Consider the following 22,323-nt stretch of genomic DNA (forward strand, 5'->3'; position numbering starts at 1 on the left):
AGATTAAACGAGAACTTACCAGTTTGAAGTTTGATCCTTATTTTATGAGGAGGAACGTTGAGGGACTACGTGCCCTCCGCTCCCACCCTTGATCATAGTCTGAACTGGTATCTGTTGTCTAATCTTACTATGTTTAGTCATTATAGTTATCTGTGATTCCACACCGCTGCTTTGAAGAATGACACGCATGCGTCCTAGCGGGGTTCTTCACGTAGTCCCTCAACGTTCCTCCTCATAAAATAAGGATCAAACTTCAAACTGGTAAGTTCTCGTTTAATCTTACTATTTTCTATCGTGCAGCTGGCAAAATGTTGCCGCAGGTAGGCGCCATCATAGAATACTCCAAATAGTCATGTAATCCAATTTAGAATACTCATGTAATCCAACAAGCTCAGGTGTAGGCAAATATCCCTTGGAAGAAATTGTTGAGTGAAAAGGTCAATGGAAATGGAGGAAGGTTTAAATCAACAGTGTGTAGAATTAAGCAGAGGGTACTTTGTTTAGCCCTGCTGCCCGTTTCCTTTTACAACGTCTTTTGTCTGCCACATAATACAATAGATTCTGATACATAGACCAAAAAGCTACGCCTGTTTGTAATTAGATCTGTCTCTTCACTGCTTTATTCATGAAAATGCAAAATACAGATTTTCATGCTCACACTTTGGTTATGTTCCTAAGAAAACCTTGCATACAGAAAATCCCATTATAGCAAAGAAATGGCTGTAGTTGCTTTCAAAGCATAGATTTAAACCAGCTTTCTCAATTGTGATCACGCCATAACTAATGTGACTCGAGTAATGCAAATAATGTTCCCAAACCCATCAATCGTGTTATTTTACCTGGAAAATACCTACCATTGAGCCACGATTCTCCGTTTTGAGCTTCTTGTAACAGTCCAAATCTGAATTGATCAGATGTTCCAGCTGGAAGAGAATAATTATATTAATAACATTTTTCTTTTTTGATTTCCAGATGATCTGATGCAAAGAAAGCATTAATTTATCCATGGCCTATTATTCCACTGGCTCCCATCAGGATATCATCCAAATGGCCATTATACACTAGAACCTAAAGAGTGCATAAAGGCCATTGACAAAAGAAACATATGACAACTGTCCTCTCTCTCACAGATCTAAAGATATGCAGTGTTTAAAACCAGCATTCAGAATGGCATTCCACTTTTGCAAGGTGAAAGTGCTGCCAAATGCACTGCTACAAAATCACATGCTTATTTTTACAGATCAATATGGCTGACATTTCTGATGCATTATTTTAATTTAAATGCAAATAATTACCCTAATCTTACTTTTAAGTTACTGTGTGATGCGGTTTTAACAGTCACCAATTAGAATTATTTTCAGAGGCAGATCTTACTATGTAACAGACCTTGGTATATTTTGATAGCCCGATTTTGAAATTAATATTTTATTTAAATTTTTTTTAACCTAGACTAGCACTCTAATAATTTCCAGTTTCCCAACCCAGCCGTCTCATTTTCACTACAAATTTCTGGAGGTCCTTCGCAGATGCACAAACTATCTGTCTTCTGCATGCAAATCAACTTCAGCTTCACTCACTTCCTCCAAAAAGCATTGTAATAGGAAATTTAGTTTCTTAGATTAGTTTAAAGATACAGTGCGGAAACAGGCCCTACGATTCACCAAATCCATGCCAACCAGCGATCCCCACGTACTAACACAATTCTACGCACACTAGAGACAATTTACAATTATACCAAGCCAATTAACCTACTTTGTCTTTGGAGTGGGAGGAAACCAGAGATCCCGGAGAAAACCCATGCAGGTCACAGGGAGAACATACAAACACCGTACAGACAGCACCTATAGTCAGGATCGAACCCAGGTCTCTGGCACTGAAAGGCAGTAACTCTAATGCCATGCCACTTGAATGGAACATTTGCAAATTTCAATTTTAATTCAGTACTCTTTTACTAATACAGTGATGACTATTTGTGCTACTTCTTGCTCCCATCTTAAACTAGAAATATTTCACCTTTATGCATGGTATGCAGCCTGCTCTCACCCGTACATGGTCAACTTTTCCTTAGCTTACCTCCATTTCATCGGGTAGGCCAAGTATCTTGTGCTTATTGCAAGCCTAATTACTTCCAAAGCTACCTGGACACAATTCCTCCCACCCTACATCCTGCAAGGACTCCATTCTACTAGTCTTACAGTTTCTCTTGCTCCATCATATCTGCTGGCCATCTTGTCCAACAGTGCTTTCCCTGTCTGCAATTTTCCTTAACTGTCCCCCTTCCATTTCACATAATTCTGTCCTCACCCTTTTCCCCACTCCAAACACTAAGATGGTATTTCCCTAGTCCTTGCTTTCAGCATCACCTGTCATCATGTTCAATGGATCATCCTTCAGTTTCCCACCTTCCAAAGATGCGACTTGTGTACCCGTTTCCTTTTTTTGCAACGTAAAATAAAGTTATTTTCTATGTTGTAGTTCTGATCAAAGAGAAGCAGGAAAAAGCACTGATTGGCGCTAGCCCGAGTGGGAGGAGAGTTAGAAGTGAGTCAGAGCGGGAAAACAGTTTAAAAAGAGAGGCATAGCACAGGCAGATTTAACTCAGAGCTCCCGTGGGTTTTGAAGAAACAGCAGCAAAGAGATGCAGGAAAAAGCACTGATTGGGTCTATCCCGAGTGGGAGGAGAGTCAGAAGTGTCAGAGGGGGATAACAGTTTAAAAATGAGGAATTTGGTTTGTAAATTTGTAAATTGGTAAATTAGGCAATTTATCAGTCAATATAAGCAGGACAGCTTATAAGTGCGAGTCTTTGGCTCGAGAGTTGTTGGCGAGGAGGCTGAGGAGAGGAGGCTACGCAAAACGCTGGAGAGGGAGAGACGAAAGAAGGAGATGTCAAGCAAGCTGATTCAGTGTGATGCTTGCAGTATGTGGGAGGTCAAGGACACTGCTGGTGCCTCTGGCTGCTACAAATGTGAGAAGTGCATCCAGGTACAGCTCCTGAATGACCGTGTTGGGGAACTGGAGAAGCAAGTGGATGACCTCGGGTTCGTCCAAGAAACGGAGCCGTTCCTCGACAAGTCCTACAGTAAGATTTTTACACCTAAGGTACTGGAAGAGAGAAGGTGGGTGACAGTGAGAAAGGGAAGGAAACATGGAATGCAAAGGTCCCCGGGTGTTGTACCTCTTGTGAACAGGTTCACCCACTTAGAAGCTGTCGGGACAGAAGACGTTATCACACTGAGCGGCGGACTGGCTTTGGAAGCAAAAAGGGCTGTTGAGCCAAAACCAAAGAGGCCAACGTCAGGCAACGACATTGTAGTTGGAGACTCCATTGTGAGAGGTACGGACAGGGGTTTCAGCAGGAACAGACGGGAATCGAGGATGGTGTGCTGCCTTCCTGGTGCCAGGATCCAGGATGTCACGGACAGAGTGCAGAAAATCCTCAAGGGCGAAGGTGAACAGCCGGAAGTGGTAGTGCTTGTCGGCACAAACAATGTCGGAAAGAAGGGGATGAATATTCTGCAGCGTGACTTTAGAGAGCTGAAAGAGTTAAAAGTGCTGAAAAGCAGGACCTCCAGGGTGGCTATCTCCGGTTTGCTTCCAGTTCCTCGTGCTGGCGAGAGCAGCAACAGGGACATACAGGACCTGAATGTGTGGCTGAGGAACTGGTGCAGGGGGCAGGGAGTTAAATTATTAGATCACTGGGATCTGTTTTGGAGTAAGGGGGGACTGTACAAAAGGGAGGGATTGCACCTTAACAGGTGGGGGACCTGCATTCTGGCAGGCAGGTTTGCCACTGCTACACAGGTGGTTTTCAACGGAATAATGGGGGGTGGGGTGTCAAATGGCATAGTCAAGGACGGAGTTAAAGGGAAAGAGAGTAAAGGGATAATTAATGACCCCAGAATTAACGGGAAAGGAAGTTCACAAATGGATAGGAAGTGTGGCCAAGTGTAATAAGGATTGATGTGAAAGGTGAGATGCGTAAGGAATTAAAAGTATTGTATATGAATACGCGAATTATAAGAAGTAAAGTAGATGCGCTTGAGACGTGGCTGCAGGAGGATCGGGCCTGGGAACTTAATATTCAGGGTTACACATCCTATAGAAAGGACGGGCAGGTGGGCAGAGGAGGGGGGGTAGCTCTGCTGGTGAGGGATGGAATTCAGTCCCTCGCGAGGGAAGACATAGGGACTGACGAGGTAGAGTCACTGTGGATTGAGTTGAGGAATTGTAATGGCAAGAAGACACTAATTGGTGTTATCTACAGACCCCCAAATAGTAGCCCGGATGTAGGGTGTAAGTTGCATCAGGAGTTAAAACTGGCATCTAACAAAGGTAATGCCACTGTGGTGATGGGGGATTTCAATATTCAGGTAGACTAGGAAAATCAGGTTGGTTTAGGACCCCAAGAAAGAGAGTATGTAGAATGCCTCCGAGATGGATCCTTAGAGCAGCTTGTAATGGAGCCGACCAGAGAAAAGGCAGTTCTGGATTTAGTGTTGTCCAATGAACCAGATATGAAAAGAGAACCCGAGGTAAAGGAACCGCTTGGAGGTAGTGATCATAATATGATTAGTTTTAATCTGCAATTTGAGAAGGCGAAGGTTAAATCAGAAGTGTCAGTGATGCAGTTGAACAAAGGGGACTATGAAGGCATGAGAGGGGAGCTGGCCAAGGTAGACGGGAAAGGGATCCTAGCAGGAATGACGGTGGAACAGCAATGGCAGAAATTTCTGGGCATAATCCGGAAGACGCAGGATCATTTCATTCCAAAAAGGAAGGCAGATTCTAAGGGGAGTAGGAGGCAACCATGGCTGACAAGAGAAGTTAGGGATAGAATAAAACTACAAGAAAAGATGTATAACACAACAAAGAGTAGCCGGAAGCCAGAGGATTGGGAAACTTTCCTAAGACAACAGAAGGAAACAAAACGGGCAATACAGGCTGAAAAGATGAAGTACGAAGGGAAGCTGGCCAGGAATATAAAGAAGGACAGTAAAAGCTTCTTTAGATATGTTAAGGGAAAAAGAGTAGCAAAGTCAAATGTGGGTCCCTTGAAGGCAGACACGGGTGAAATTATTATGGGCAACAAGGAAATGGCAGAAAAATTGAATAGGTACTTCGGATCTGTCTTCACTAAGGAAGACACAAACAATCTCCCAGATGTACTGGAGGACAGAGGATCAAAGGGGGTAGAGGAACTGAAAGAAATTTTCATCAGGCTAGAAATAATATTGGGTAGGCTAATGGGACTGAAGGATGATAAATCCCCTGGGCCTGATGGTCTGCATCCCAGGGTCCTCAGGGAGGTGGCTCTAGAAATAGTGGACGCATTGGCGATCATTTTCCAATGTTCAATAGATTCAGGATCAGTTCCTGTGGATTGGAGGATAGTTAATGTTATCCCACTTTTCAAGAAAGGAGCGAGAGAGAAAACGGGGAATTGCAGACCAGTTAGCCTGACTTCGGTGGTGGGAAAGATGCTGGAGTCAATTATTAAAGAGGTAATAATGGGGCATTTGGATAGCAGTAAAAGGATTAGTCCGTCAACATGATTTATGAAAGGGAAATCATGCTTGACTAATTTTCTGGAATTTTTTGAGGATGTGACAAGTAAAATGGATGAAGGGGTGCCAGTGAATGTAGTGTATCTAGACTTTCAGAAAGCCTTTGATAAGGTCCCGCACGGGAGACTGGTGACTAAAATTAGAGCACATGGTATTGGGGGTAGGGTGTTGACATGGATAGAAAATTGGTTGGCAGACCGGAAACAAAGAGTAGGAGTGAACGGGTCCTTTTCAGAATGGCAGGCAGTGGCGAATGGAGTGCCGCAAGGCTCGGTGTTGGGGCCGCAACTGTTTATCATATATAAAACCATATAACATATAACAATTAGTTAATGTTATTATATATTAATGATTTGGAAGAGGGAATTAGGAGCAACACTAGCAAGTTTGCGGATGACACAATACTTGGTGGCAGTGTGAACTGTGATGAGGATGTTAGGAGGTTGCAGGGTGACCTGGACAGGTTGAGTGAGTGAGGAGATGCGTGGCAGATGCAGTATAATATAGATAAATGTGAGGTTATCCACTTTGACGGCAAAAACAAGGAGGCAGATTATTATCTCAATGGGGTTAGGTTAGGTAAGGGGGAGGTGCAGCGAGACCTGGGCGTCCTTGTACACCGGTCACTGAGAGTCGGCTTAGAGGTACAGCATGCAGTGAAGAAAGCTAATGGAATGTTGGCCTTCAATAACAAGAGGATTTCAGTATAGGAGTAAAGAGTTGTATAGGGCTCTGGTGAGACCACATCTGGAATATTGTGTACAGTTTTGGTCTCCTAATTTGAGGAAGGACATCCTTGTGATTGAGGCAGTGCAGCGTAGGTTCACGAGATTGATCCCTGGGATGGCGGGACTGTCATATGAGGAAAGATTGAAAAGACTAGGCTTGTATTCACTGGAGTTTAGAAGGATGAGGGGGTGATCTTATAGAAACATATAAATGGACTGGACAAGCTAGATGCAGGAAAAATGTTCCCAATGTTGGGCGAGTCCAGAACCAGGGGACACAGTCTTAGAATAAAGGGGAGGTCATTTAAGACTGGGGTGATAAAAAACTTTTTCACCCAGAGAGTTGTGAATTTATGGAATTCCCTGCCACAGAGCGCAGTGGAGGCCAAGTAACTGGATGGATTTAAGAGAGAGTTAGATAGAGCTCTCGGGGCTAGTGGAGTCAAGGGATATGGGGAGAAGACAGGCACGGGTTATTGATAGGGGACGATCAGCCATGATCACAATGAATGGCCGTGCGGTCTCGAAGGGCCGAATGGCCTCCTGCTGCACTTATTCTCTATGTTTCTTTGATCACAGGTCATTGACAAAACATTTTGTTTCTCTCTTCACATGCTGCCTGACCTGCTTTTTCCACTTGCTTCTATTTTATTTCAGATTACCAGCATCAGTGGTTAATTTCAATGACATAAATGGCAAATGGACAAATGTAATAATGTCGTATGAACTGACTTTGAGAGCTTTTGTAGAACAATTATACTGCAAATTACTAGAGAAGATATAAATGACATGGATATAAAAGTTAACAGGTAGGGTAGCAAGTTTGCAAATAACACTAAAATTGCTGAGGTGGCAGACCTTGAGGAAGGCTATCAAAATATACAGCGAGATATACAGTGCCCTCCATAATGTTTGGGACAAAGACCCATCATTTATTTATTTGCCTCTGTACTCCACAATTTGAGATTTGTAATAGCAAAAAAAAAAATCACATGTGGTTAAAGTGCACATTGTCAGATTTTATTAAAGGTCATTTTTATACATTTTGGTTTCACCATGTAGATACATAATCCCACCATTTCAGGGCACCATAATGTTTGGGACACATGGCTTCACAGGTGTTTGTAATTGCTCAGGTGTGTTTAATTGCCTCCTTAATGCAGGTAGAAGAGAGCTCTCAGCACCTAATCTTTCCTCCAGTCTTTCCATCACCTTTGAAAACTTTTATTGCTGTTTATCAACATGAGGACCAAAGTTGTGGCATTGAAAGTCAAAGAAGCCATTATGAGACTGCGAAACAAGAATAAAACTGCCATACCTAATGCTTACCAAAATCAACTGTTTGGAACATCATTAAGAAGAAAGAGAGCACTGGTGAGCTTACTAATCACAAAGGGACTGGCAGGCCATGGAAACCTCCACAACTGATGACCGAAGAATTCTCTCTATAATAAAGAAAAATCCCCAAACACCTGTCCGACAGATCAGAAACACTCTTCAGGAGTCAAGTGTGGATTTGTCAATGACCATTGTCTGTAGAAGACTTCATGAACAGAAATACAGAGGCTACACTGCAAGATGCAAACCACTGGTTAGCCGCAAAATAGGATGGCCGGGTTACAGTTTGCCAAGTACTTAAAAGAGCAACCACAGTTCTGGAAAAAGGTCTTGTGGACAGATGAGACGAAGATTCATTTATATCAGAGTGATGGCAAGAACAAAGTATGGAGGAGATAAGGAACTGCCCAAGATCCAAAGCATACCACCTCATCTGTGAAACACGGTGGTGGGGGTGTTATGGCCTGGGCATGTATGGTTGCTGAATGTACCGGCTCACTTATCTTAATTGATCATACAACTGCTGATGGTAGTGGCATAATGAATTCTGAAGTGTATAGGCACATCCTATCTGCTCAAGTTCAAAGAAATGCCTCAAAACTCATTGGCCGGCGGATCATTCTACAGCAGGGGTCGGCAACCTTGTTCTGCCTAGGGGCCAGGACGCATGTCTGTGAGCGGATGGCGGGCCACATCTATCACGTGCACACATGGATCCCGACCCATCCCGCCCCGGAGGGCAGGCATCAAATCACGTGCTCACAGAAGGTAGACAAAAATGCTGGAGAAACACAGCGGGCAATCCTTGCATGTCTCACCTGCTGAGTTTCTCCAGCATTTTTGTCTACCTTCGATTTCTCCAGCATCTGCAGTTCTTTCTTAAACGTGTTCACAGAACGGCGCTTGGTGGGCCAGATGATTACGGGGAAAAAAATCCGCCTGCGGGCCGGATGATTTCGGGTTCTGCATTCGACCCGGGGACCGTAGGTTGCTGACCCCTGTTCTAAAGCAAGACAATGATCCCAAACATACTGCTAAAGTAACAAACTCTTTTCAAAGCTAAAAAATTATCAAGTCAATCACCCGATCTGAATCCAATTGAGTATGCCTTTTATATGCTGAAGAGAAAACTGAAGGGGACAAGCCCCCAAAACAAGCATAAGCTAAAGACGGCTGCAATACAGGCCTGGCAGAGCATTACCAGTGAAGACACCCAGCAACTGGTGATGTCCATGAATCGCAGACTTCAAGCAGTCATTGCATGCAAAGGATATGCAACAAAATACTAAACATGACTACTTTCATTCACATGACATTGTTGTGTCCCAAACATTATGGTGCCCTGAAATGGGGCGGACTATGTATAAACACTGCTGTAATGTCTACATGGTGAAATCAAAATGTATACAAATGGCCTTTAATAAAATCTGACAATGTGCACTTTAACCACATATGATTTTTTTCTATTACAAATCTCAAATTGTGGAGTAGAGACAAATAAATAAGTGATGGGTCTTTGTCACAAACATTATGGAGGGTACTGTAGATCAGCTATAGAAATGGGCAGAGAAATAGCAGACGGAGTTTAATCCGAGCAAGTGTGAGGTGTTGCACTTTCTGTTCAAATGTAAGGGGAAACTATACAATTAATAGCATGATCCTTAACAACACTGATGTACAGTGGGAACTTGGGGTTCAAGTTCATAACTCCCTGAAAGTGGCAAAACAACTAGATGGAATGACAAAGAAGGCATATGATATGCTAGCTTTCAGAGGTCAGGGCATTGAGTACAAGAGTCAGGATGTCATGATGCAGCTTTATTGGACTTTAGTTAGATTGCATTGGGAGTACTGCGAGCAGTTCTAGTCACCCAGGAAGGATAAGGAGGCTTTGGAAAATATGCAAAGGAGGTTTACCAGAATTATGTCTGGATTAGGGGTATTAGAGTTGGACAGACTAGGATTGTTATCTTTGGAATGCTAGAGGTTGCAGGGAGACCTGATAGAAGTATATAAAATTATGAGAGGCATAGAGAGGATAGCAGTCAGAACCTTTTCCCCAGGATCTTCTTCCCGATGCCATCACCATTGCCATTGGGAAGAAGGTACAGGAGCCTGAAATCTGTAACATCCAGGCTCAGGAACAGCTTCTTCCCCACAGACATCAGGCTATTAAACACAATATCAAATAAGCTCTAACAATAACAATCTATTATTATTATTGCACTTTATCTGTTTATTTATTGTGTATATATGGTCTATAGACACACTGAACTTTTATCTTCCATTTCGTATTATGTTTACATATTCTGTTGTGCTGCAGCAAGTAAGAATTTCATTGTCCTATTTGGGACACATAACAATAAAACTCTCTTGACTTAAAGGAGATGTGCAGGGCAATTTTTATTTTTACATAAAGTGTAGAAATAGTGCCTGGTACGTGCTGCAGGAGGTGATAGTTGAGGCAGATACGATAGTGGCATTTAAGAGACCTTTGGCTATACAGGGAATGGAGGCATATTGATTATGTGCAAGCAGATAGAATTGGTCCTAGCATCATGACTGGCACACATATTGTGGGTCGAAGGTCCTGTTCTTGATCCTTCGGCCCACAATGTTCTAAGATTGAATGGAACCTAACAAAGGGAAATAAAATTATTAGACTAACATGTCCATTAATGTTGTTAGACAATTACTGGAATGTATGTTTCAGAATGTAATGTCAGAACACATTTCAGCTGAGCAAAGAAAGCTAGGATCTGTAAAGGATTGATAATGCCTGGTCTACTTTTTGTTGAAGAGTAGTGGGAAAAGTGATGTATTATCGATGTCATGTTGATTCCCAGGAAGTAATCAATAATGTCCCTAATCTGAATTTGGTTAAGAGATAAAGCACAAGGAATCAATGACTAATTTGGGACAGTCTGATTGGCTTTGTCCACAGCAGGTTTTATCTTACTCACTCAACTGAATTTTCTTTGAGAAGGTGAGAAAGGTGATCAATGAAGGTAGGGCAGTGGATGTTGTCTGCAAAGATTTTAGTAAGTCATCTCACTAGGTCACAGTGACTTTGTAATTTGGATTCAGAACTGATTGCAGTGATGGAAGGGTCATTTTCTGACTGGAGATCTGTGACCAGTGGTGTTCCACAGGGATCTGTGCTGAGATCTCTATTGTTTGTGATATAGAAATGATTTGGACATAAATGTGATTGTTTGGTTAGCAAGTTTGTATATGACACCAAAATTGGAGGAGTTGCAGTCATTGGGGAAGGCTGTCAAAGGATATCATTAATCAGCATTGAAGTACTGAAGGATCTGAAGGAGTAAGACCATAGCTCCTTGAATGTGAGACCAATGATGTTTGGAATGATCATAAAACTTTGATAACACCACATTTGGAGTATTGTGTTCAATTCTGGTCATCTCATTATAGGAAGGATGTGGAGGCTTTGGATAGAGTGCAGAAGTTTCTCAGAATGTTGCCTGGATTAGTGGGTATTACCAATAAGGAGAGGTTGGACACCTTGGATTTTCTCTGGAGTAGAGGTTGAGGGGAGATCTCATAAAAGTATATAAAATTATGAGAGGAACAGAAATGGTGGATCAAGATCATATATTAATGATTTGGAAGAGGGAATTAGGAGCAACTCTAGCAAGTTTGCGGTTGACACAAAGCTGGGTGGCAGTGTGAACTGTGAAGAGGAATGTTAGGAGGTTGCAGGGTGACCTGGGCAGGTTGAGTGAGTGGGCAGATGCATGGCAGATGCAGTATAATATAGATAAATGTGAGGTTATCCACTTTGGTGGCAGAAACAAGGGGGCAGATTATTATCTCAATGGGGTTAGGTTAGGTAAAGGGGAGGTGCAGCGAGACCTGGATATCCTTGTACATCAGTCACTGAAAGTTGCCGTGCAGGTACAGCAGGCAGTGAAGAAAGCTAATGGAATGTTGGCCTTCATAAAAAGATGATTTCAGTATAGGAGTAAAGAGGTTCTTCTGCAGTTGTGTAGGGCTCTGGTAAGAGCTTCCAGTGGAAGTGGTGGCGGCAGGTTCGTTGGTATCATTTAAAAATAAATTGGATAGGCATATGGATGAGAAGGGAATGGAGGGTTATGGTATGAGTGCAGGCAGGTGGGACTAAGGGAAAAAAGTTGTTCGGCACGGACCTGTAGGGCCGAGATGGCCTGTTTCCGTGCTGTAATTGTTATATGGTTATATGGTTAAGACCACATCTGGAGTATTGTGTACAGTTTTGGTCTCCTAATTTGAGGAAGGACATCCTTGTGATTGAGGCAGTGCAGCGTAGGTTCACGAGATTGATCCCTGGGATGGCGGGACTGTCATATGAGGAAAGATTGAATAGACTAGGCTTGTATTCACTGGAGTTTCGAAGGATGAGGGTATATCTTATAGAAACTTATAAAATTATAAAAGGACATGACATGCTAGATGCAGGAAAAATGTTCCCAATGTTGGGCGAGTGCAGAACCAGGGGGCCACAGTCTTAGAATAAAGGGGAGTCCATTTAAGACTGAGGTAAGAAAAAACATTTTCACCCAGAGAGTTGTGAATTTGTGGAATTCCCTGCAACAGTGGGCAGTGGAGGCCAAATCACTGGATGGATTTAAGAGAGAGTTAGATAGAGCTCGAGGGGCTAGTGGAATCAAGGGATATGGGGAGAAGGCAGGCACGGGTTATTGATTGGGGACGATCAGTCATGATCACAATGAATGGCGGTGCGGGCCCGAAGGGCCGAAAGGCGGCCTCCTGCACCTATTTTCTATGTTTCTAAGAGGGCATAGGTTTTTGGTGAAAGGGGCAAGATTTTAGTAGGATTCTGAGGGACAGTTTTTATCCTCTTTGAAAATGCAATAAACTTCATTATGATACATGAGGTTGGGAATTCACTTCTAGAATTAATGAGAATAAGAAATTTGCACTAACGTAACATCTTCAACAATTTCAGGAGGAACCAAAGCACGTTCCAACAAATTAAAATTTTTAAAATATAATCATCAATGTAATGTGGGAAATGCTGCAGTCAATTTGTATACGAGGACCCACAAGATTACAATGATCAAATAAACAATTTACCTTAATGCTGATCTTAATCTTAATTTAACACTACCTTAAAAAAGGACTTCTCTGTGAGCACCATTTCTTCATTGCTGCACCAAAGTGCCTAAACCTTTTAACATATAGATGCTTTAATAACACAACTGTAACTTACAACATTGTGATATTCGCATAATTGACATATAATAGTACCTGAGAAAGGGTCTACAGGAATTTCCTGCAATCCATCCTCGGAGAATGCCATGGGAGGTTGCATCATTAAGTTTTCTCCAGCTCCTTCTTCAACTTTTGGTGCAACATTGTATACGATTCTTCTAGTTATGTGGTTTTTCCTTCGTCCACTCCGTGGCACTGCTTGCTGCAACATTAATTTTCCCAAAGTTCCCCAAGAAAAAGCAGCACTTTGATCTTGAGATAGCCCCATCTGCAGATCTTTTCCACCATAATCTGTAAAGTTTTCTTGACTCCAGGTTGCATCATTAAGATGGTAGCTCTCATCCTGGTGCATTACTGAACCCATATCTAAGCCATAGCCCTCCATTTCATACTTTATTCTTTCTTCATGCAAACCACCTGTTGCACAACTATTCATCGTACTTGTAGATTTGACCACCCAAGGGCTGCTGTGCTCATGTTTCAACATGGCTACTGTATTGTCTCTAAGGGATGGGTTGGACGTTTTTACCTTCTCATACTGCACTATGATTTTTTCTGCAGCATTAGATTTTGTACTGATGTTGAGGGCTTCCTTTATAAAACTACGGCAAGCTTGGACAATGTCAGTCATTTGCAGATAGCTTGCTACAGACATAACTTCAATGACATTTTGGCTGGTTAAAACCAAATGCCCAGAGTACATGAAATCTAGAATGACTGTGAAACCTTGTACAGCAACAACATCAAGATGAGTTACTGTAACTTGGTCACAGCTCTCATTTGGAGTATAGCAATACAGCGTCTTAAAATAACGGCTGCTTGCAACTAGTATGTTCTTATGGGCTTTGAAAACCTGACCCTTCACCACAATGTTGACATCACACAAAATTCCTTGCTGCCGCTGTTCATTCAATTCTTGAAGTAGTTGATAGCAATAGGAAATTTCATTTCGTTCACTTTTATATTCACCGTACAACTCGTCTGTTGATCCAGATGCAAGCATAGGTTCCTGGAAAAACAAACCATTCTGGATTTTAAACAATTCAAAAACAAATTACATGTTTATCAATTTTTTTGAAGAATTCTTTCTCTTGACTATAATAAAGGAGAATGATCAATGGAGAATAACATGGCTGCATTTTGACTAGATTATTGTACACTTTCAATCCAATTTATTTTATCCAATAATGTGATTTCTTACATCTGTGCAAATCATTCTGTTCATCAAACAATATTAGATTGCTAATGTATAGATGAGTAATGCACAAGCCATTATCCATAAAAATAATAAATATTATCAGACTGATTGGGACTCTTTTGATACGTCAAATATTCCCTTCATTCATTTAGCCTCAATTCAAACTCAGTCGCCAGAAATGATATCTACTCACTAATGACCATTTTTTGCTACCTCATTTTGGTGTTCACACTTGAACGAAAACATATAATGGGATAATGTATATTATGAAGCAATCAGACATTTGGAATAGAAAGAAAGCAATACACAAAAAAATGGTAATTGGGCAATAACATTTGTATAATTTTTCCAATAGCTTTTTCAAGGCAATTGCACATCTTCAGTTTCTAGTTCTCACATTTATAATTCACTTACATAACCATTATTCCCTCAGAAGTATTAACAGAGTACTAGCTATCAATGGATAGCTTGCATGTAATGAAATTGGGCAAATCCAATAAGTGCATTACTCATGGAATACACTGGATACTAATTTGGAACATGAAACCAAGTTGATTATATCCAAAATGTCACGTATCCATGTAGGCTATGGGCCAAGGTGCTTTTTCGTTTAAGTTTGTGACCCAGATCACATAACTACCTGAATTTTTAACATATTGTGTAAAAACATTATACCTGAAACTCTTCAAGAACAAAACCTGCACATATTTTTTTAAATATGAGGAAAAACCTCTAATTTTCCGAGTAGTAATTATCCAATCAATGCACGTTTGACATTGCGCCGGACACCAATAGACCAAACACGCGCTTTGTTTCATGGTAGCTAGGCAGCGAGCACTCTGGAATCATGGCTACCTCCAAATTACATCAAAACAATAGCGAGGATTCGAAGGAATAAAGGTAATGCTAACCTAGCTGATAATTTTGTTTTACAATTGATTTATCTTTGTAAAGTTATGATGTGAACTGTTAAATAAAAATGATAAATAAAAATGTAGAGCTAGGGTTAGGATTATGATTATAGTCAGTCAGTCAGTCATTCGGTCGGTCGGGCTGTCGGTAGGCCGGTGAGTTCTGTGAAGGATCGGTCGGGCTGTCGGCCTGTCGGTTAGTGCTGTGAAGGATCGGTCGGGCTGTCGGTTAGTGCTGTGAAGGATCATCGGGCTGTCGGCCGGCCGTGAGTGCTGTGAAGGATCGGTCGGGCTGTCGGCCGGCCAACGTTGCAGCGAGCGAGCGGTCAGACTGAGCCGGCGCTATGGGGGTGCTGAAGACGGACCGGGCAGCGTGCTCTCCACCATCATCACCATGATGATCCAGAAGGGCATGCTGGCCGAGATGGACGCGCTGAGCGGCCACACATACGGAGCCCACAGCCGGTCCAAAAGCGGCTCCAGCTCCAGCCGTGGGCAGCTCTGGAAGGGGGGGGGGGGGCGAGTTAGGGTTAGGCATTTTCCTCTCAGTCGAAGATGCTTTGCCTTCCCCCAGCTTGGCACTGCCCCAGTCCAACTACTGCCATGACCCCCACTCTGCACACTGGCAGTCAGTAGGGTTTAGTAAACGGGGGGACCCACAGGAACTGCCGTCACCCATTAATTAGGCTGGTTCAGGAGCCGGACCTCTGCGGCAGTCTCATTCAAAAAACACACTCACAACTATATTAATTATATTATTTTTATACAAAGTGTCCTCAGGGAGGTGGCTCTAGAAATAGTGGACGCATTGGTGATCATTTTCCAATGTTCAATAGATTCAGGATCAGTTCCTGTGGATTGGAGGATTGCTAATGTTATCCCACTTTTCAAGAAAGTAGCGAGAGAGAAAACGGGGAATTACAGACCAGTTAGCCTGACTTCGGTGGTGGGAAGGATGCTGGAGTCAATTACTAAAGAGGTAATAATGGGGCATTTGGATAGCAGTAAAAGGATTAGTCCAAGTCAACATGGATTTATGAAAGGGAAATCATCTGGAATTTTTTGAGGATGTGACAAGTAAAATGGATGAAGGGGTGCCAGTGGATGTAGTGTATCTAGACTTTCAGAAAGCCTTTGATAAGGTCCCGCACAGGAGACTGGTGACTAAAATTAGAGCACATGCTATTGGGGGTAAGGTGTTGACATGGATAGAAAATTGGTTGGCAGACCGGAAGCAAAGAGTAGGAGTGAACGGGTCCTTTTCAGAATGGCAGGCAGTGGCGAATGGAGTGCCGCAGGGCTCGGTGTTGGGGCCGCAACTGTTTACCATATATATTAATGATTTGGAAGAGGGAATTAGGAGCAATACTAGCATGATTGCGGATGACACAAAGCTGGGTGGCAGTGTGAACTGTGAAGAGGGTGTTAGGATGTTGCAGGGTGACCTGGACAGGTTGAGTGAGTGGGCAGATGCGTGGCAGATGCAGTATAATATAGATAAATGTGAGGTTATCCACTTTGGCGGCAAAAACAAGGGGGCAGATTATTATCTCAATGGGCTAAGGTTAGGTAAGGGGAAGGTGCAGCGAGACCCGGGCGTCCTTGTACACCAGTCATTGAAAGTTGGCTTACAGGTACAGTAGGCAGTGAAGAAAGCTAATGGAATGTTGGCCTTCATAACAAGAAGATTTCAGTATAGGAGTAAAGAGGTTCTTCTGCAGTTGTATAGGGCTCTGGTGAGACCACATCTGGAGTATTGTGTACAGTTTTGGTCTCCTAATTTGAGGAACAACATCCTTGTGATTGAGGCAGTGCAGCGTAGGTTCACGAGATTGATCCCTGGGATAGCGGGACTGTCATATGAGGAAAGATTGAAACGACTAGGTTTGTATTGACCTAAGTTTAGAAGGATGAGGGGGGGATCTTAATGATAATAATAATAATATATTTTATTGTCATTGCACATATGTGCAACGAGATTTGGTACGCAGCTTCCATCCGATGTCATAACTTAAGCAACTAATAAAATTTAGATTTAGATACCCCGAGAAACATGATTTATAACAAGAACAGTAAAACAATGAAACAGTCAAAACAGTCTAAAGTGCAATTGTGTCTGTGCCGGGTCGATGTGCGACGTGACCATCCGAGGGAGACAGTTCATGGGGGTGGGGGGCACTCAGCAGGGCTGGTTCAGAGCAGCTATAGCTCTGGGGATGAAGCTGTTCCTGAGTTTGGAGGTACGGGTGTAGAAGACCTTGTAACGTCTCTGTAGGAGTTCGAACAGTCTATTACAAGGGTGTGAGGAGTCTTTGTGGATGCTGACGTCCTTCCTGAGGCACCATGTGTAGTAGATGCTCTCCAAGGCTGGTAGCTGTGTCCCAATAATTTTCTTATAGAAACATATACATTTATAAAATGACTGGACAAGCTAGATGCACAAAAAATGTTCCCAATGTTGGGCGAGTCCAGAACCAGGGGCCACAGTCTTAGAATAAAGGGGAGGTCATTTAAGACTGAGGTGAAAAAAAAAAATTTCACCCAGAGTTGTGAATTTATGGAATTCCCTGCCACAAAGTGCAGTGGAGGCCAAGTCACTGGATGGATTTAAGAGAGTTAGATAGAGCTCTAGGGGCTAGTGGAGTCAAGGGATATGGGGAGCAGGCAGGCTTGGGTTATTGATAAGGGACGATCAGCCATGATCACAATGAGTGGCGGTGCTGGCTCGAAGGGCCAAATGGCTTCCTCCTGCACCTATTTTCTATGTTTCTATATAATATAATTATATATAACTCCAGTCATATTCATGCCATATTACTTTTTCAATCTAATTTTCTAATTAGCTTAATTAATTAATGTGCAACTTTTGGCACTGACGAGTTATGACTTTTTTCTCAATTATATTTTTTCAATTTTTTTCTAAATCTGTGCCAAATTTCAAGTAGTTCCCAGAGATGGGTCATGAAAGTCAAATTTTAGACACATTTTCGATGCTCGGCCCACAGCCTAATGCCCATGTGTCACTGCACCCGACCCAAAGACATGCTGCACAACAGCCCATTACTGTTCTTAGTGCATATTTGTCCAAGCATTATTACTGTAATGCAATATCTGTGTTATATGGACTATTACAATAAAGGGACTAGAAAGAAAAACATTGCTTGCACAATTATATACAAGCGCATTACATTTTAATCAATTTAAAGTGTTTTTCTCTCACATTACCCCATTTTGTGATTTACTATGTCGGAATATGAAATTCAAATCAGTAATTGAAAATATTACAATGAATAGTTTTGATAGATAAAAATCATGCACTTGGACAATTCATCCAAGAAAATATTGGAAACACTGAAGCCAAGTAGAAACAGAGTGAGAAACAGAGTTAATGTTTCCAGTCAATGCACGTTCTTCAGCACTGTATAGAAAACGAAAGCAAGTGGGTGAAGAGAAGAGTTAAAAATAAAAAAAAGTGGAAGGAAAGATTCAATTATGAGAGATTGACAAAGTAAAGGTGAAGCGGAAAGCAGCAGACAAGCCAAGAAATCTGTGAGTGGTGTGGTATGAACAGCTGAATTATAACAAACTGCGATCTGAATGTAAAATTACTGCTCCCATTCTTTTCTAGATGTCAAGCTGTCAGGGGTTATGGGGAGAAGGCAGGAGAATGGGGTTGTGATGGAGAAATAGATCAGCCATGATTGAATTGCGGAGTAGACTTGATGGGCTGAATGGCCTAATTCTGCTCCTATTACTTATGACCTTATGATGGTAGCTTTTGGCAATGACTTGGTTTGTCGCACTCTCACATCACTACCGTGTTTCTTTACATCTCCTTGGCATCCTCAATTGTTTTGCACCATCATATGTATAATTTATTCTCACTTACCTTCCACTCCACCACATATTTACTTTTGTACTTTTCTCTGCCCCCCTCTATCCATCTATTATTATTATTAATTATTATTATATAAATAAAACTCTGAACTGTCATCTTCCGGACTGCGTTGTTTTTCTATTTGCGCAAAAACGGTACACGATAGCGCTACGATTTTTTGCCACCTTACTGACCATTCTCCTGTGCTGCAAGTGCGACAAGTTTTGTTCCGATCGATGGGATATTTTAAAAGTAATTAAGGTTTAAAAAATGTTTAATACCGCACACTGGCAGATTGATCTCTCCCGTCAGTGACCGCCACGGCCGGGACGGCGACGCCCCTTCCTGCACCATCGCCGCACTGATTGGCCGCGTCTGCTGTCCGCCACCTCAGTCGGTCAGTAGCGGCTGGAGGGGATGGTCACAGCCAAAGCCGCAGCCGCCGGAGGACGCGGCTCACAGCGAGGAGATGGAGGGATTGGGGAGGGGAGGAGAGGGGAAAGAAGATGGAGGGTGAAGAGGAAGGAGTGCTGGGGGAGGAGGGGGAATAGAGGGAGAGGAGTGGGAGAGGTAGGGAGTAAGGAATAGGGGGTGAGGAGGGCAGTGGGGGGAGGCGAGGAGGGATAATGGGGGAAGGGGAAGGGTGGAGAGAGGAGTTATGGAGGGAAGGAGTGACGGAGGGTAGGGGAAAGGAGAGGGAGGGATTGGTGGAGGGGAAAGAAGAGGGAGGGTGAATAGGAGGGGGAGTGCTGGGGAGGAGGGGGAATAGATGGAGAGGAGGGGGGAGTGGGGGAGGTAGGGAGTGGGAAATAGAGGGAGAGGAGGGCAGTGGGGGAGGTCAGGAGGGATAGTTGGGGGGGATAGGGAGAGGTGAGGAGTGGGAGGGGGGGGAGAGATAGAGGGATAGGAGGGGGGTAGGGAGGGGAGAGGTTATGGAGGGAGGGAGTGACTGAGGGTAGGGGAAAGGCGAGGGAGGGAGAGGTGAGGATTGGGGGAGGATATATCAAGCCATGATATATACCACAATGACATGCAGCAAAATTATAATACAGTATCTCAACTCTTTTTACACGTTGCAATTAATGCAATTTCTATTAGTTCTTTCCACTTCCAAACAAAAATGTGGCTGGATTATTCAGTGTATGATCAAGCTGTGTCAATAAATCCTGGACCATGGTAACATATATGTTTAACCATGCACACTACAGATTGATGCAAGCATGTTTTCTGTGAGGGACTGAAAATTATCATGACATGGCCATAGCATGGGTCGTTATTGCTATTGGCACAGAAACACTCTGGCTTCCCACAATTTATCCAGAACAAAATATACAGGTTGCAAGGACGTTTCTAAAGGCATTTTATGATAATAGCTGTTAAAATCGACTATACCCATCTGACAGGTTAAACATTACACTAACTGACAAGAGATGGCCAAAGGACATAACTGCAGCAAATGTTATTTTGGTAATATGTTTAAAGCTGTCAAAACACCATATTACCGGATATTCAGATTAGATGTGTGTGTTGTGAACAGCAATGAAGATACCCAGTTTGTACGCCCCAGATTTAAAAAAATTTATTGATAAACGCTGTTTCCATCATTCCCACTTCAGAATTAACGTTAAAATTTCAACTGAAATATTTCCTGACCAAATTTGCGATGTATATGACCGACTGTAGAAGTAAAACCTGGATAAATCCAACGTATAGTTGCTCATTAAATAACTACAGTCCTGATACTCCATATTAAGAACATTGATTTGCCGTTAAAATGAATTCTGTAATAACGTGTCAACGGTAGCAGTGACAATCGAACACTGCAGTTTTAATGTTTCACGTGTTCACAATTTAATGAATCCATCTTTATGGACTAAAACAAATAATAACATTGGGAATTAAAACACATTTGATTGCATTCCGTTATCAAACATGGTCAATGTTTGCTCTGATGGCATTTCCAGCACAATAGGGTCAGGGAGGGGGTGTGTGTGAATCAGTGCGGGGTTGAGAAGGCAATCGGTGCAGAATGGATGGATTGAGGCAGGTGAATTAGTACGTGTTGGGTGGAGTATGTAAAATTGTGAGGGGAGAGCACGGGGGATGTCAGTGGTGTTGAATGGGGGGGATCAGTACGGGATGGACGGGGGGGGGAATCAGTACAGGATGGATGGAGGGGCTCAGTACAGGATGGATGGGGGGGGGGGATCAATACAGGATGAATGGGCGTAGACAAAAATGCTGGAGACTCAGCGGGTGAGGCAGAATCTATGGAGCGAAGGAAATAGGCAACGTTTCGGGTCGAGACACTAACTACGAAGCTGCGTACGAAGCCATGCTGTCTATCCCCAATTGGCCCATTCTCTTCCAAATGGGAATAAATCCCATCTTGAAGAATTCACTCCAGTTGTCTCCCTACTGATGTGAGGCTCACCAGCTTATAGTTCCCTGGATTCACTGTACTTCCTTTCTTATACAAAAGGAACAACACTGGCAACTCTCCAGTTCTCTGAGACCTCGCCTGTGGCTAGAGAAAAAGCAAAGATTCTCATCAAGGCCCCCCACAATCTCCTCTTTGCCCTCACTCAAAATGTATGGGCGATCGCTGGTCAGTGCAGACTCTGAGGACCAAAAGACCTGTTTCCATGCCTTACCTCCAAAACTAAAAACGAAACTGTATTGGGAGAACACCTGGAGTGACTATACGTGTGGGTAAATCCATGTCTGATACATGGTATTCTTATAAAGGAGAAATAGAAAGATTTTCTGGAAAAGTTAAGGGAGGCAAGTCAGCAGATAGGAACACTGTTCAGGCCTGTTCCAGAATACTTGGATTTCCATTTGAAATCGCGTGGATTTCCATGAGAGACAGTAACTCTAAGACTTTTGCCTCCATCACAGTGAGGAGGTGTTTGGTGAACTCACTGTGGTGGATGTTACTTTGTGTTTATTGTGTTGTTATTATTACATGTATGGCTGCAGGCAACAGCATTTCGTTCAGACCGAAAGGTCTGAATGACAATAAAGGAAATCTAATCTAATCTAAAATTGGTGTGACCTCTGCACTATATACGAAGGGTTGCAAAGTGGGAATTTGATAAGGTAAATCAACTACAGCTAGCATAAACAGAGTAGGCTGAATGGCTCTCTTCTGTGTTATAAATATTTATTTTTCCTTTCAGATCAGAAGAAAAACACATGCAATACCAAGAAGAAAATTCCATCACAAGAAAAAATAATAATTTTAGAAGAAATATTAAACCAGGATTCCCATCAGCTCTCTTGGGTGACTGAAATAATAACATGGGATCATTTACAAAGAAAAACAGTGGAGTTACCACAAATATTCTAACCAACAATGACCTTCAAAACAAATTATCTGGTAACCTCCCCATTAAATGAAGTTTGCTGTATTCATTCTAATAGTTGTGACAATTGTAAAGTACTTACTTATGCACAAAGTATGTTTG

General features: G+C 42.5%; 1 protein-coding gene across 1 annotated transcript in view; it reads right to left on the reverse strand.

Annotated features, from left to right (window-relative positions):
- The window catches only part of zbtb10 (zinc finger and BTB domain containing 10), a 49,375-nt gene that overhangs the window by 13,451 nt on the left and 13,601 nt on the right, over positions 1–22,323 (reverse strand). The window contains exons 2-3 of the mRNA XM_033019235.1: positions 12,904–13,876; positions 855–923 (exon numbers count right to left, since the gene is read on the reverse strand). Coding sequence (XP_032875126.1) covers positions 855–923; positions 12,904–13,876 — 1,042 coding nt within the window. The remainder of the gene's footprint in view (positions 1–854; positions 924–12,903; positions 13,877–22,323) is intronic.

The sequence above is a fragment of the Amblyraja radiata genome, chromosome 4 (assembly GCF_010909765.2).
Source record: "Amblyraja radiata isolate CabotCenter1 chromosome 4, sAmbRad1.1.pri, whole genome shotgun sequence".
In the NCBI taxonomy this organism is placed as follows: Eukaryota; Metazoa; Chordata; class Chondrichthyes; order Rajiformes; family Rajidae; genus Amblyraja; species Amblyraja radiata.